This window comes from Salvelinus alpinus, chromosome 13, assembly GCF_045679555.1.
Source record: "Salvelinus alpinus chromosome 13, SLU_Salpinus.1, whole genome shotgun sequence".
Taxonomy (NCBI): Eukaryota; Metazoa; Chordata; class Actinopteri; order Salmoniformes; family Salmonidae; genus Salvelinus; species Salvelinus alpinus.
In genome coordinates, this window is record NC_092098.1 from 10,106,915 (window position 1) to 10,121,463 (window position 14,549).

General features: G+C 43.0%; 1 protein-coding gene and 1 long non-coding RNA gene across 4 annotated transcripts; both read left to right on the forward strand.

Annotated features, from left to right (window-relative positions):
* Positions 1–2,110: 2,110 nt before the first annotated feature.
* LOC139537006 (uncharacterized) lies at positions 2,111–3,412 on the forward strand. Its single transcript, XR_011667447.1, has 2 exons — positions 2,111–2,265; positions 2,863–3,412. It is a non-coding gene; the product is annotated as an uncharacterized lncRNA (long non-coding RNA).
* A 1,203-nt stretch (positions 3,413–4,615) lies between these two features.
* LOC139537007 (protein piccolo-like) lies at positions 4,616–14,474 on the forward strand. Of its 3 annotated transcripts, none has more exons than XM_071337791.1 (9): positions 4,616–4,753; positions 5,735–5,796; positions 8,369–9,088; positions 9,382–9,993; positions 12,123–12,253; positions 12,411–12,516; positions 12,758–12,824; positions 13,050–13,151; positions 13,349–14,474. In XM_071337791.1, exons 2-9 carry the CDS (start codon positions 5,747–5,749, stop codon positions 13,484–13,486), a joined length of 1,926 nt encoding a protein of 641 aa, XP_071193892.1. In that variant the 5' UTR covers positions 4,616–4,753; positions 5,735–5,746; the 3' UTR covers positions 13,487–14,474. The 3 variants fall into 3 exon arrangements, with proteins under 3 accessions (XP_071193892.1, XP_071193893.1, XP_071193895.1); XM_071337792.1 differs by having other exon boundaries at positions 8,369–9,058; XM_071337794.1 differs by lacking the exon at positions 5,735–5,796 and having other exon boundaries at positions 4,633–4,753.
* Positions 14,475–14,549: the final 75 nt, after the last annotated feature.

The window sequence follows — 14,549 nt, forward strand, 5'->3', positions numbered from 1 at the left end:
ATAGATGGATACATCAGTCCCAAACCGTGCCTTGGTTACCTTTTTGGGTCAAAGGCAGCTGAGCTCCACCTTGTACCTGAGGATGAAAACAATGTCCGAAAGCGATGTGTAGCCTTCACCCTCTCCCTCACTAATGAGTTGAGGGTGAGACTGCCGGACAACATTTAAACACTTTAAATATCAACTATCTGAGCAGCTAACCGATCGCTGCAGCTGTACATAGTCCATCTGTAAATAGCCCACCCAATCTACCTACCTCATCCCCACACTGTTTTTATTTTATTTACTTTTCTGCTCTTTTGCACACCAGTATCTACTTGCACATCATCATCTGCTCATTTATCACTCCAGTGTTAATCTGCTACATTGTAATTATTCGCTCCTATGGCCTATTTATTGCCTATCTCTTTTTGTACACACTGTCACGTTCCTGACCTGTTTTCTTTTGTCTTGTATTTATTTAGTTGGTCAGGGCGTGAGTTGGGTGGGTTTGTCTATGTGTGATTTTCTATGTTGGATGTTTGTGTTCCGCCGGGTATGATTCTCAATCAGAGGCAGCTGTCAATCGTTGTCCCTGATTGAGAATCATACTTAGGCAGCCTGGGTTTCACGTGTGTTTTGTGGGTGTTTGTTTCCGTGTTTGTATTCATGCCACACGGGACTGTTGTCGGTTGTATTCATTTTGTTATTTTGTTTCATGTTAGTGTTCAGTTTCGAGTTAATAAATTATCATGAGCACTACCCACTCTGCGTGTTGGTCCGATCCATGCTCCTCCTCGTCTGAGGAGGAGAACGACTATGACGACCGTTACACACACTGTATATAGACTTTCTTTTTCTACTGTGTCATTGACTTGTTTATTGTGTTATTGGAATGTTTATTGTTTACTCAATGTGTAACTCTGTGTTGCTGTCTATGTCTCACTCCTTTGCTTTATCTTGGCCAGGTCGCAGTTGCAAATGAGAACGTGTTCTCAACTAGCCTACCTGGTTAAATAAAGGTGAAATAAAAAAGCACAATAAGAGCCCTGGAGAAATATAAAAATAGCCAAGCTCCTTGGCTACACCCCTGCAGAGATAGACAACATTGTCCAGCAATGGCGTGCCATCCATCTTAGTAAATGGAATGAGACAAAAAACACACTGGGCTTCTGGAGTGAGATTTGGAAGTTCAGGGATGCAGCTGATATCAACCCGTTTCAAGAACTTGCCATGGCTGCTGTGTCTGGGTTGTCCTTACCACCCTCGAATGCTGAAGTCGAGAGAGTATTCAGCCAGATGACTGTGGTAAAAAGCAAACTTAGAAATCGGATGTCCTTGCAGACCCTTAACTCCATCCTGTACATTCGATATGTACTGAAGCTGTCTGGTGAGGCTTGCTATGAGCACCAGATGCCTGATAAAGTTTTGCAACTTTTTGGCACATCAGCTGCTTACTCATTTAAGTCAGCTCCCTCAGTTGCTGAACCTGCCATAGAGAGCTTTGACCAAAATGACGATGACCCACTCTTTCTGTGAGCCAGCACAGCCTGTGTGTGTGTGTGTGGAGGGGGGTCTGGAAAAGAAAACAATTCACCTGAATTAGGGCCAGACTAGTTACCATCATTTTCTCACATTGCCATTGACAGTTTTTTGTATTGTCTCTTTTTGGTCCATTTAGATTGTTAATGTAGATTGTATACAAAAAAAAAAAAAATGTTATGGTTAAAAATGTTCATGTTTTACTGTGACTTGTTGTAGGCTCCTAAGTGGACCATAAGGTTAAAAACCAAACCAAATTTAGAAAACGAAACAAAAAAAAATGTTATAAAAAAATAAGTAACTCCGCCAGAGTGTCTCTTTTGGGTCAATTTTTCCGGTCCCGAGCCAGGATAAAGGAGGGTTGGAATTGTGACATAAAAAAAACAAGAATCGACAGAAGAAAGTTAATTTGTAGTTCTAAACATATTTAGGGTGTTTTTTACTCACTTTTTGTCTCTCCTACGATGTTATTCCTCTCTCCTACAGCGTCCGTCACAATTACATGCACATGGCCAATTATGCAAATTAGGTGATGACGTCATTTAGCGACTTCTAGCGACTTTTAGGACAGCCAATAGCTACTTTCCTTACTGAGGAGTTGGCAACACTGGCCCTTTCCATAGAGTGGTAATAGTTTCTAGGTCAAACTGTTCAGACGTTTTTGTGGGAGGACAGATTTTCGGGATGTCGCAGATGCGGAAGTGTGCTGGATTGAGAAGCATCCAATGCAAAAAATCTGAAAATGTGAGTTTTTTGATGCAGATGTTTTGTTATGTAACTTGTGTAACTGGTGTGTAACTGGTGTCACTGGTGTGTAACTGGTGTCACTGTGTGTAACTGGTGTAACTGGTGTAACTGGTGCGTCCAGCGAGGTTTAAAAACTGATAGAAATCTGAAGATGAAATGTCCAAAATAATACTAAATGCCAATGTCTTAAAGACACAGTCCTGGATCATAAACATCCACACCAGTAAAAATACACTTTTTCGAGCTGAAAGACGATGGCCAGAGCTTACCCATAATGTTGCATAACGATTTAAGTCAATAAGTCATTGTCTTAGTCAAAGTATGATATATTTAGGCTTTAAGTGACAAATCTGAACTGGCCACTTCGTGCAAATCCATGTGAATGTGGTGTCTTTTCCTATGATATGACATACAAATTATTTTCAGCCTACGTTTCGTTTAAGGGTTGGGATTTATTTGAATGTTACCACTCTCCAGCATGGCATTGCAGCTATTTCTGACTAATAAACAAAGTTATTCCTCTTCATGATGATGAGCCAAACCCAAATTAATTTTATTTATTTATTTTAACCCCTTTTTCTACCCAATTGGTAGTTCCAATCTTGTCCCATCGCCGCAACAGACTCAGGAGAGACGAAAGTCGAGAGCCATGCATCCTCCGAAACAGACCCTACCAAGCTGCCCTGCTTCTTGACACACTGCTCACTTAATCCAGAAGCCAGCCACACAAACGTCTCAAAGGAAATTCCGTCCAGCTGGCAACCGAAGTCAGCTTGCAGGCACCCGGCCCACCACAAGGAGTCGCTAGAGTGAGATGGGACAAGGAAATCTCGGCCGGTCAAACCCTCCCCTAACCCGGACGACGCTGAGCCAATTGTGCGCCACCTTATGGGTCAGCTGTGACACAGCCTGGGATCGAACCCAGGTCTGTAGTGATGCCTCAAGCACTGTAATGCGGTGCCTTAGACTGCTGTGCCACTCGGGAAGCCACATCCACTTTTCTTACCTGAAATGTATCATAATCTATTGGATAATTTGTCCATTTTCACAATTTTTTAAAACTAGTCTGTAAAAAAATATATAATAAATTACAATTTAAATAAATAATTGTATCAATTTTAGAATGAGGCTGTAATATAACAAAGTGGAAAAAGTCAAGGGGTCTGAATACTTTCCGAATGCACTGTATATTGGATTCTTGGACCTTAATGAGTATTGGCAGGCTCCTTAAGAGTACATCTTGGGCTACAGCCGAGGCATTGCAAGAAATCCTGTCAAAGGATGTTCTGCCCTCACAGGCTCCTGAGCCTTGTAGGGATGTGACTTGAATTGGAATGTGACTGAAGGAATGGGATGTTATTTTTGTGTGTGTGCGTGTATTTTTCTCTTTTGTATGATGTCGGTTTTTCCCAGTTTCCTACAATGAGAGTGGTAGAGGAAGATGAGTACAAGGTGAGGGATCCTTGTAACCAGCAAGAGAGTGATGGGAAGAATATGTGCTTCAGTAAGGTGGGCTTTTTAGCGTTTATAGCCATGGTTGTTAATTGTACTGCATAAATTAATCGAAAGTCACAGAAAATAGAGGTTGTAGTGGCAGCGCCAGAGAAGTACTTTGGGTTGAGAGGATTTACTGCAGAACAGCTGCAGGGGGTGTTGAGTGGTAGTGGAATGAGTGGTGGGTTTTTAGAGAGGGCTAATAGGTGGTAGGGTAATTTTCCTTAACTGCAATTTTGAATTGTTGTATCTAATAATATAATATAATGTGAATGGCCTTACACACCAGTACAGTAGGTGGTGGTGTATGCACCTAAAAGTTGGATGGATCCCCCAACCAAATCCCCAAAAGAAGAAGGTGGTGGCATGGGACCGCCATAATACCATAGAAGAAGACGGCTCTGAGCGACAGCTCAAGTGTTTGCAGCAGCACACCCTCCCCATAGATAGAACAATGAGACAGATATTTCACTGGATGTTTAAATGTGAAGCATCCGCTAGGCGTTTCCACTCACTACCAAATATGGTAGTGAGAGGAAGCCCCACAGGTGGGCAGTACGAGAAGATGGAACGAGATTCTGCAAATGCTCTCATTGCTGAAACATTTCATCTCAATACAGTTTTCTGTTCCCAAAACTAGTATATTATGAACAGAGTGTACTAAGGTTTGTAGATTTTACCCTTTGCAAAAGTTGTTTACAAATCGCGTTGTTTGGAGTTATTACACACGCGCACTTCACAACGTAGGCGTTCCTTAACGGAAATATGCCGATGACGCTAGAACGCGCCAATAGGATCTCGCTAGATGCTTGTTCTGCCCACTTTGGGTCATTTGTTCCCTTTGAAACGAAAGGCTGTGGTCTATATTTGGTTTAGTTGGTCTATCTTTGGTTTAGAAAATCTTTGCCCTCCCTGTACCGGACAGATTCGACGGACCAGACTGCAGAACGAAGGCGATTGAAAGTAACGTCATTTCAACACAAACTGAAAGGTAAGTTATTGCTATTATTCATTTGGTTTTTATTGTAAGGTCCCATTTAAAAACAACTCGTCGTATGTGGATGTATCCAAGAATAGGTCACCTTTCTAAGCGGCATAGCTAACATCAGCACAGATTTGGGGAGTTTAACGCGTTAGCTAGCCAACAATAGCTACACCATTACGTTAGACTAGCCAGTTTAGTGTACAAATAACCAAATAATTTCAACTGCACCATGTTGGTTATTTAGCTAGATGCTAACTAACGTTTGCTAACAAGCGCGATCGACTTGCGTTTGGTGAGACTTGTCTAGCTATATCGTTTAAAAGATTGCTAGGTAACCCGTTAGTGATATCTGGCCAATGCTAACAAGCGAACAACTTTTTAGCTAGCTAGTCGAGGTTGTTTGGCACGCTGCGTTTAGTCAACGTTATCCCACATTTTCCCCATAGTTAGGCTGCACTGCTAGCAACTAGCTACTTTTTATAGTAACTGTTACTACAACTAAGTTAGTCGCATTGTTCTGACACCCATGTACCTAGCAAGCAACTACTTCCTAACATGTTTGCCTTTTTAAAATGGCTGCATATGTCGATGTGCTTTAGCTTGTTAATTTAGCGAGCTACTTATTTCTTCGATGGTGTAGTTCGTAACAAAGACAGAGTATGAAGATAGGCAGAAACTGCTAATCCAATAAAAGTCTCCGATCACGCTTGTAGGTGTCATGGCGACGTTGGCTGGCTAAACGCAGAAATACGTAATTTGGTCTAAAGGTCGTCTCACGCCGAACCCAAACCCTGGTCGTCTTCGCAAGGGTTCCTGGAAGTCTTGCCATGTTACGTCTCTGGGGTTAAAAACTTTGTGTTGGTTGTAACTAAGTCTGTAAATTGGTTAACGTTAGCTACCTGTAGTTTCGCCAAGTCCGCTAGCTAGGCTTTAATGTTTAAAACTCGCTGTAACTTCTGTCAATGCAAGTACGTTTCCTTTCTACAGATTATTCCGTGTATGCCAAAGATGGTCAGACATCACTCCGGACCTCCTCGGTTCAAGCCCAGGTATTTGCAGAATATTAGTTATATTGCAACAAACAAGGTTTAGTCTAATAGTAAACTAACTTATTTTGTTTTAACCTTTTCACACATAACAACAAAAAACGGGTGTGATCATTCTACAGTGGTCCCTGCAGTTTACGCTCAAACCGTTACGATTAGAACACTTGTTTAGAACGCAACAATCAGCATTTGAGCTGGCCACACTATTTTTTTCATAGACATTTTTCACAAACACAGTCCCTACAAAGTTATGTCAAGAATGTGACCAGTTTATTTTTGGATGCAATGTTCAGACATTCACAGAAGTAGCTGCAGCATAACACAATCATCTTAACCGGAAAATGTAGGCTGCATTTGTCGTAGTGCTACCTGAGGAAAGATTGACATAACATAAGCGGTAACATAAACTCTCTGCAGACAAACTACTATTTTTTTTTAATTTTACCATTATTTAACTAGGCAAGTCAGTTAACCTCACTAGCGTATGTGGGACGCTAGCGCTAGCCAAATTCAAAAACAGAAAAACTCATTATAAAAATTCATAAACCATACAAGTGTTATACATGGGTTTAAAGATGAACTTCTTGTTAATCCAACCACTGTGTCAGATTTCAAAAAGGCTTTACGGGGAAAGCATAGCATGCGATTATTTGAGAACAGCGCCCAGCAGACAAATCATTGCAAACAGTAACCAGCCAAGTAGAGGAGTTACAAGTCAGAAATAGTGATAAAATGAATCACTTACCTTTGATCTTCATATGGTTGCACTCACAAGACTCCCATTTACTCAATAAATGTTAGTTTTGTTCGATAAAGTCCATGTTTATATCCAAAAACCTTGTTTTGTTCAGCAATCCACAGGCTCAAATGCAGTCACAACAGGCAGACGAAAAATCCAAATAGTATCCGTAAAGTTCGTAGAAACATGTCAAACGATATTTATAATCAGTCTTCAGGTTGTTTTTAGTCAAAATAATCAATAATATTTCAACCGGACAATAACGTCGTCAATATAAAAGGTAAACAAGAAAGGCGCGCTCTTGGTCGGGCGCATGAAAAAGCTCTGGGACACTGTAGTGTCCACTCATTCAGAGAGGTCATACTCCCTCAGTTTTCAGAATACAAGCCTGAAACAAATTCTAAAGACTGTTAACATCCAGTGGAAGCCATAGGAAGTGCAATTTGAGTCCTAAGTCAATGGATACTGTAATGGCATTCAATAGAAAACTACAAATATAAAAAAAATCCCACTTCCTGGATGGATTTTTCTCAGGTTTTCGCCTGCCAAATCAGTTCTGTTATACTGACAGACATTATTTTAACAGTTTTGGAAACTTGTGTTTTCTATCCAAATCTACCAATTATATGCATATCCATAGTTTACTTTGGGCAAAATTTTCATCCGAAAGGGAAGACAGTGCCCCCTAGTGAAGTTAAGAACAAATTCTTATCTTCAATGACAGCCTAGGAACAGTGGGTTAACTGCCTTGCTTAGGGGCAGAACAATTTTTTTTTTTACCTTGTCAGCTCGGGGATTCGATCTTGCAACCTTTCGGGTACAATTCCAACGCTCTAACCACTAGGTTGCCTGCCTTCCCAATACAATATGAATTAGCTAATAGCAATTACTATTTCAAATTAATCACATCACAGGTGAGCTCACCACTGAAATAAATAATTGAGTAAAACACTTTCTAGAAATCGAAAGTAATCCGACGTAGTTTGTGCGTGCCACCATAGTTTTTTTTTCACATCAACCAAAAATAATTGGAGGAGTTAGGTCTGTTTATAGTATGCATGTTGAAGGGGCTGTGTCACCTACAATCATTCACTTCTGGAGGTTTACCCGAAAGATGTGTGAACCATTCCTTCACCGCATTATAACGTCTTTGGTCTGACACCCAGAATGCATTGTATAATGTCAACAAACATGGCGCCACTCATTATAATCAGTACAACCTTTTAAAAAGTATTTTTCACACCTCCGTAGTTGTCCATTACAATCTATGCAATAATCGGAATGTATTTTTAACCAGTACTTGAAAACGTGAATAAAACTGTAAATACACTATGCATGTTTGGTGCATAATGTATGCGCCTACAGTAGAAACGACACCACGATATACAGAAAATAAGGAACTTGTTGATGTCCAAAGTTATTCTTTGTATGGAAAACAAGGCAATGCGAGCGTCAGCCAGAAAATGTTCAAATTTGTGCAACTATCTCCATACTTGATCTGCGCAAACATATTGAAGTGCGTGGGCTCTCCTCGAAGAGAGAAGTTTGTCCGTCTCGATAAATCCTCAAACGTAAATTGTCTGCAGCGCTGAAATAGGCTACTTCTATGTGAATCAATGAGGTGGGAACACGCCTCAATTCAAACTTCAAAAATACATACAGTGAGTGCATTCTGACATCACGTGCATTAAACATCTCACGCTGGGGCGACCGTTAGATGTTTGGAAGTCATGTATGAGAAGGTTAAGTAACACTATTTTAAGTGTAGACGTGGCTAATGATAAAAGAACATGAATTGTGTGGATGGATTCTTAAGACCGTTTTGTTATTCAACAGGTCCTACTCGGATGGCTACAACATGCCACACGAAGAGCATTACAGCCCTCAACTCAGGAGTCAGAGAGGATTCCGGGGCCACCCAGGAAAGGCCCCTCCAAGCTGGAGAGATTCCAGAGGCAGAGGACACGCTCACTTTGCCAAAACTCCCACACTGATAGGAGAACGGCGGGAGCGACAATTCAATCAGTGGAGGTCCCAAAACCAGGATTCCTTCAACACATGTCCCCCTCAATCGGAGCCCCATCATGGCCACAGGAGGGCACCCCCATCCAGGCCAAACGGTCCTCCCCAAGCCCAGCATAGGTCCTCCCCACACAGTCCTGCACAATGGCACCAGGGCCAGAGGGGAGCACCTATCCATGGACAACACCCAGGTCACAGATCACCCTCACCACACCATTACCATAGCCAACCCCCTGACAGGAGGCCACCACCCTCACCATCCCCCCACAGTTCCTTCATGGGCACCCACAAGCACCCAGGTCCTTCCCATGAAGAGGATAGGAGCTGGGGTGCCCGGCCGCACCATAGCCCCGGGAAGAGGTTGTTTGAGGGCCCAGGTCGTGGGGGGAAGCGCTGGAATGGGCCAGGGCCCTTTCCCCACCCACACAATAGTGAACGTGGACCTTCTGGCACCACCCAGAAAAATCCACGGGAGTTTCATGGCAGAGGCCCATATCCAGAGAGGTACAGGAGTGAAGAGGCAGTATGGGCTGGGTAAAATAAATGGAGAGAAAGTGTAACCTCACGTAGTCCTCTACACCACAGAGGTCAAAATTATCGTTCAGTGTTACAATGCTAATAAACTGTAAAATTCGGTGATCTGGTGTTAATGCGCCTGCCACTGGAAAGAGTTTGTATATGCTCACTGAAGGTTTTACGCTTACCTGTATCATGGCATTAAAGTGAAGGGGCACCATAAAGAACCGCTAAACCTCCGTTTCCTGCTTCACCCGATAATGGATCTTCCAATGTAATCATTTGTTGTATTGTTTGTGATGGATGTGCAGGTGGTCTGCTGAGCGAGATCCCAGGCAACAGCATGGAGTGGTGGGAAGGGAGAGGGAGGGCAGCGGACGCCGCAGCGCTGAGTGGGCACAGGAAGGCAGCTCTCACCACCCTCCCCACAGATCCCCCGCATGGAAAGGCGTTTCATCTTCTTTCTACCAGAACAGCCCGCAGGGAAGACCAAGTGGACAACCTCACAAGCGGGATTTCCAGGAGTGCGGACCAGGCCTTGGTCTGGAGCATGGTCATCCAAAGTGCCCTCGGAGAGAGATCCCACAATACTTCTCTAGGGGATTTGGCGGCCGTCCCTTGTCTCTCATGGACAAGAGTCGCTTGATGAAGGGGCGTAAAATTAGAGCGGAGTCGGTGATGCGGCTCAAAGCACCTCCACTTCGACCCAGAGGAGCCGATATCAAGAACCATGAAGAGGAATTTCCGCTTGCGTCCAGAGAAAATGCACAATCCAAGTTCGCTCTTCGGCAGGAGCGTTTCCAAGCAACGGCTGAGCCGCTGAGGAAGAGGCCCATACCTCATCAGTCACCTGCCAAGTCTTCCAGGAACTCTGAGTCACACAAGGAACATGTGGACTCTCAGCGCGCCTTGAGCACACACAGGTACGGTATCTTCCTTCTCACTCTGGGAGCTGGGGCGTGATGATGTTTGGAGGAAATGGAGTTACGGCGATGTCCTGAATCCGTTCCGTTTTGAAATCAAATGTCCAAAGTCCTGGGGTTGCACTTTCAAGTGTGCTGGCAGGGAACAGAATAATTCACAAGTGTTTTTTCTTTCTTCTGGGTGCCAGTCATTCAAAGTTGAATTAATATCAGCCTGTTCGTTAATGTCAGATGTGATTGAAAGATGCTAGAAAAGCCATATCCATATGTATTGATGGGAGGCCTGTTCCTCTGTGATGCTATTGGGGTCTGAAGCTAGAGTGATGCTGTCCCTCTCTGACCAAGTGGAAGAGTTGAAGAAACTTACTCACGCAGCAAGCCCCCCCCCCCCCCCCCCCAGACAGAACAGAAGTTCAGAAGAGTCCATCTGTGAAGAGGACTGCGGACAAGACCATACCCTTAAATCCGCTGAAATGCCACAGTCGTTGCACACCAACATGACTCGTAGGAAAGGAGATGCTTTTCTTACCCTGGATGAGCAGTGACCTATATAGGAGGAGACTCTGAAACGGACAGCTGTCATACTAATTCGGGTTACACGATCTGCCAGTTGACAAAGGGATATTTGGCCCGCAGGAAGTCAGTTTGAGCAATAACATTCAAATGGAATTGTAATATGCAGCAGCTTCCTTGAAGTTGCCATCCAGAGGACTTTTGGGGATAGTACACTGTCACTGACAACAGGTGGCAGAAGCTCTGAGGATGTACAGCATCAAGAGGAGAGGACACTACCACTGAGGAATCTCCATATCAATATTTACTCAGTGGTCCAAAGATGAGGTCAACGTGTGCTGCTGTTCCTGAACTGTTGGCCCCTTTTTATGCTCTGGTAATACATAGATGCATACAATACTACTTGTATTTCTTAGAGACAGAATGCAGCCATGCAGTTGACTCACTATTTAAAAAGTGATTTAGAATCATTACTCATTAAATGCACAATAGACCTACAAGAAACAAACGAAGCGATAATGGACCACACCTCTGTACATTAACATCATACGGAACCTGGCTAAGCCAGTGAACAGTGGACTTTTCCTGCATGAAAGAATACATCAAATCTGCATCTATGCAGAACATATGCAGTGGGAAACTGTTTTGTACAGTACACTGAATCTCATCGCAGCAATTTTTCAGAGGATGGTGGCATTACAAGTACAATTGGATGTCTACACGTACACAATGGGATCCATTCCTACAAAGTGCAAGCTCCTTCACACCGTGCTCTGTAGATTGCTCGTTTATTGAAGCGTACTGCTGAATTCTGACCGAAGCCGGACGATCTCGAGTTGAATTGATCACACTGCTTGTACCAGACAGGAGAGCAAGATCACAACACCATACCCTTTTGAAATTGAATGTCCAATGATTGCAGGAGAGTTGCGATTTGGAAAGTGAGACTGAACTTAACGAAGAGAAGTAAGGATCAACTGAAGATCACTGATCATAGACGAATGGCTCGTTTCGCTGAACTAATTAGATACTTTAATCTCCTGTTCCCCCTCATTATTTTAATAGTAATGAGCTGGAGAGGATTGACAGCCTTTGAACTTAACTTCAAGTAAAAATGTGGACCCCAAGAGACCAGGTCATCAAAGCGATCAGCATCACTTGTCCACTTCATACACGTCACTTTTCACTCGGTGAAGGGTTCATTGAAAAACAGCGTTAGGAAACCATGGACATTACATGCTCTTTGTAAGTACCCGAGTGACGATCAGCTTTTATTATGACCATTATTCCACTCTCAGTGATTATAGATTAATCTTTAGCCGCATGCCCTTTAACTCCCTTCATCCGCCATGTAACTTCCTGTCATTCCATGTCCCCCAATATCTGTTCTAGTCTGTTTTTACATATTACATTTTTTTGTTCTACAGAATGACACCATTTCAACTTTTCAGGGCATTACTTAGACTGACGGAATTGTCCCTTACGGGGCAACATCTGGTGATGAGGCTACTAGTAATAATGTTCTGCATGACTGCCTACCAAACCTGGCCTCTCAGGCTGTACTGAATAGGATGCTCATCTCTTGTCATCCTCTACCTCGGCTGGTCTCTCTCCAGCTCTTCCTCTATAGACCGACGGTTGGCTCGTGACCTAGTCGTCGTGTCCCAGTGGCAAGCGCCTGAGACAAACTCCAGCTCAAAGGACAGCCCCCCAAGGGATAGAAGTAGACCACCACAGAACAAAACAGGTAAGTGAACTGTGACATTTTGTTTAGTCATGTCTGTTGGCTAACAGCTTGTTTGATGCCCCTCGACAGGAATGTGACGTCTCTTGGTGAATTAAGATAATTCATGAATCATTGTGAGAATGCGACTTCTCTTACTCACTCTCACCTGACTTTTCAGAGCCCTATTACAATTCAGATGAACAACTTACGCTGAATGAACGCTTCTCTAAAATTCATGACTCCAGTCCTTCCCCTTCTCCAAGAGACTGGAGATATGCAGAAAGGTAATCCGCCAATTTAGATATAAGAAACTGGATGAGAATTATTGTGAAAGAGTTGATGTAAAGTGAATATATTGTTATGAATGGAATATAACTGGAACCATTTTGTTGGTGTAAAATCTTTGTGGTTATGGGTTACATGGTATGATGCAGAACAATGGATGTGGCTTCACACAGCAATAACTGTAGTTTCAGTCAGGATTATTTAGCCAGATAATTCACTTTGTCTTGTTTCACATTTTAGGCAAACGGACAAGCCACAGGAGAACCACACGCCTGAAAGACCCTTCAGGAATCCAAGACCACCTCAGGTGAGGAGCACTTCCTGGTTTTGACTGGGCTATTAGAAAACGGAATGTTCATAGCTTTAGTGTTGGGAGTGCTAACATGCTTACTGTAATGAGCGTAAACTGTCAAGGGATGCCAATACCTTGAATGTTGCCTCCCATCATTTTGGAAACCTCAGTGAGCAATTCCATTTCTTGATCAACGCCATTCCACCATATATGCACATGCTTTACTCTTATGTCCCACAGAGACCCAGCTTCTGTCCCAGCAGCCCAAATCATAAACCAGGTCCTCCTCCCCAGAGAAAGCCAGGCCCTGATCTGCCTGGTCCCTTTAGGAAGCCACTCATGGTATGAAGCTTCTTTTTTTCCCCCAGCTCTTATAATTTATGGTCAGTATGACTTATCTTAGCCCACGGACCGTGTTGTGGGCCTCCTTGGCCTTTTAAAAATATATGTGGTGGTGTCAGGTGGATTAAGCTGTATGTCACTGAAAGACTGCATTTCTGACTAGTCTGGCTGAAATAATTTCTTCCTCCTTTTTATAGGGAGGCGTTGTGCCACGTCCCTTCTCTCAGAGGCCAGTGTTCAGGAAGAGCCAGAGCATCCTATCAAAATACCGCAACATGCCGACGATGCGTCAACGTGTACCACCCAACAGAGGGTCGAATTACCGCCGCTGGTGATCAAACTAGAGGGACTGACTGCACAGATTGGGGTTACACGCCCTGGCCTTGTGCTTTGGGCTGCCTCTTTGTCTTGGAGATGGTCCCCAGATGGAACTGTCCCTGTGCCCATCAGAAAAACCAGACATAAAATGTTGATTTTTTTTACATAAGATGTGTTTTAAATATAGAGAATAGGCCATCTGTTTCTATTCTTCCTGACTAGTTATTATGGACATGGTTTTGTGATTTCACAACTGTGTTACAGCTCTCATAATATGTAAATTAGGTAATGGAGACTTTTCTTTTTATATTTTCCAGCACCACTTTTTCCCCGATGCTTAGATTCTTTTGTATGTTTTTGCTGTAAAGTGGCCTTAAAGACTATTCCACAGGGGCTGTTGAATATGATGCTCTGTCAAATGTGTGTGGTCAAGTTTTTATAATTCTCAACCTGTAAAAACTACTGATGCCCCTTGCATGTCCTGCTCATTTGAACATTTGTTTTAAGCTATTTCAAATAATTGGCTGGACATGCCTTGTGTGGTGTTTTCTCTTGTGCCGAGGGAGGCCCCGTAGTACCTTTTTGGGATGTACCGTCCATGGGACTGGGGAGATCTAGTTATCATTTCACATTGACTAAAATTCCTTTTGAACTGAAGTGACTCAATTCATAGTATTGAGGTTCATGTGAAATACAGAGGCTTGTTCAACACTGTCCCTTTACTGCAAAAGGAGAAAAATGAATAAGCGGTGAACAGTCTATAGCTGGGAAATTCTAGACTGATTCTGATTTATGGATTCAATAGTGTAGCTGGTTTGTATGTAAATTGAGTCTTGCTGAAAATGATATGGGGCTTGTATGAGATAATACTTTGGCTTGTGTGTTATGGCTGAGTAGATAATTTAATCTCTGCCAAATTAGCTTCCCCCTACTCCTGTTAACACTGTAGATGAGAACATAGTTAGGGGTACAATCTGAAGAAAATAAAGAACCATTTAAAACATTGATCTGAAAGACACAAACTCCACAAGGAAAGAATGGGAAAGTTTGCCCTCGTTTGAGAGGTGGAGAAAACTGTTC

Excerpts from the sequence above, each read along its gene's own strand:
- LOC139537007 (XM_071337791.1), top strand. The coding sequence starts at position 5,747 with ATGCCAAAGATGGTCAGACATCACTCCGGACCTCCTCGGTTCAAGCCC. Across the intron at positions 9,089-9,381 it reads GAAGAGGCAGTATGGGCTGG|GTGGTCTGCTGAGCGAGATC; the intron begins GTAAAATAAATG and ends ATGGATGTGCAG. Across the intron at positions 12,517-12,757 it reads GACTGGAGATATGCAGAAAG|GCAAACGGACAAGCCACAGG; the intron begins GTAATCCGCCAA and ends TTCACATTTTAG.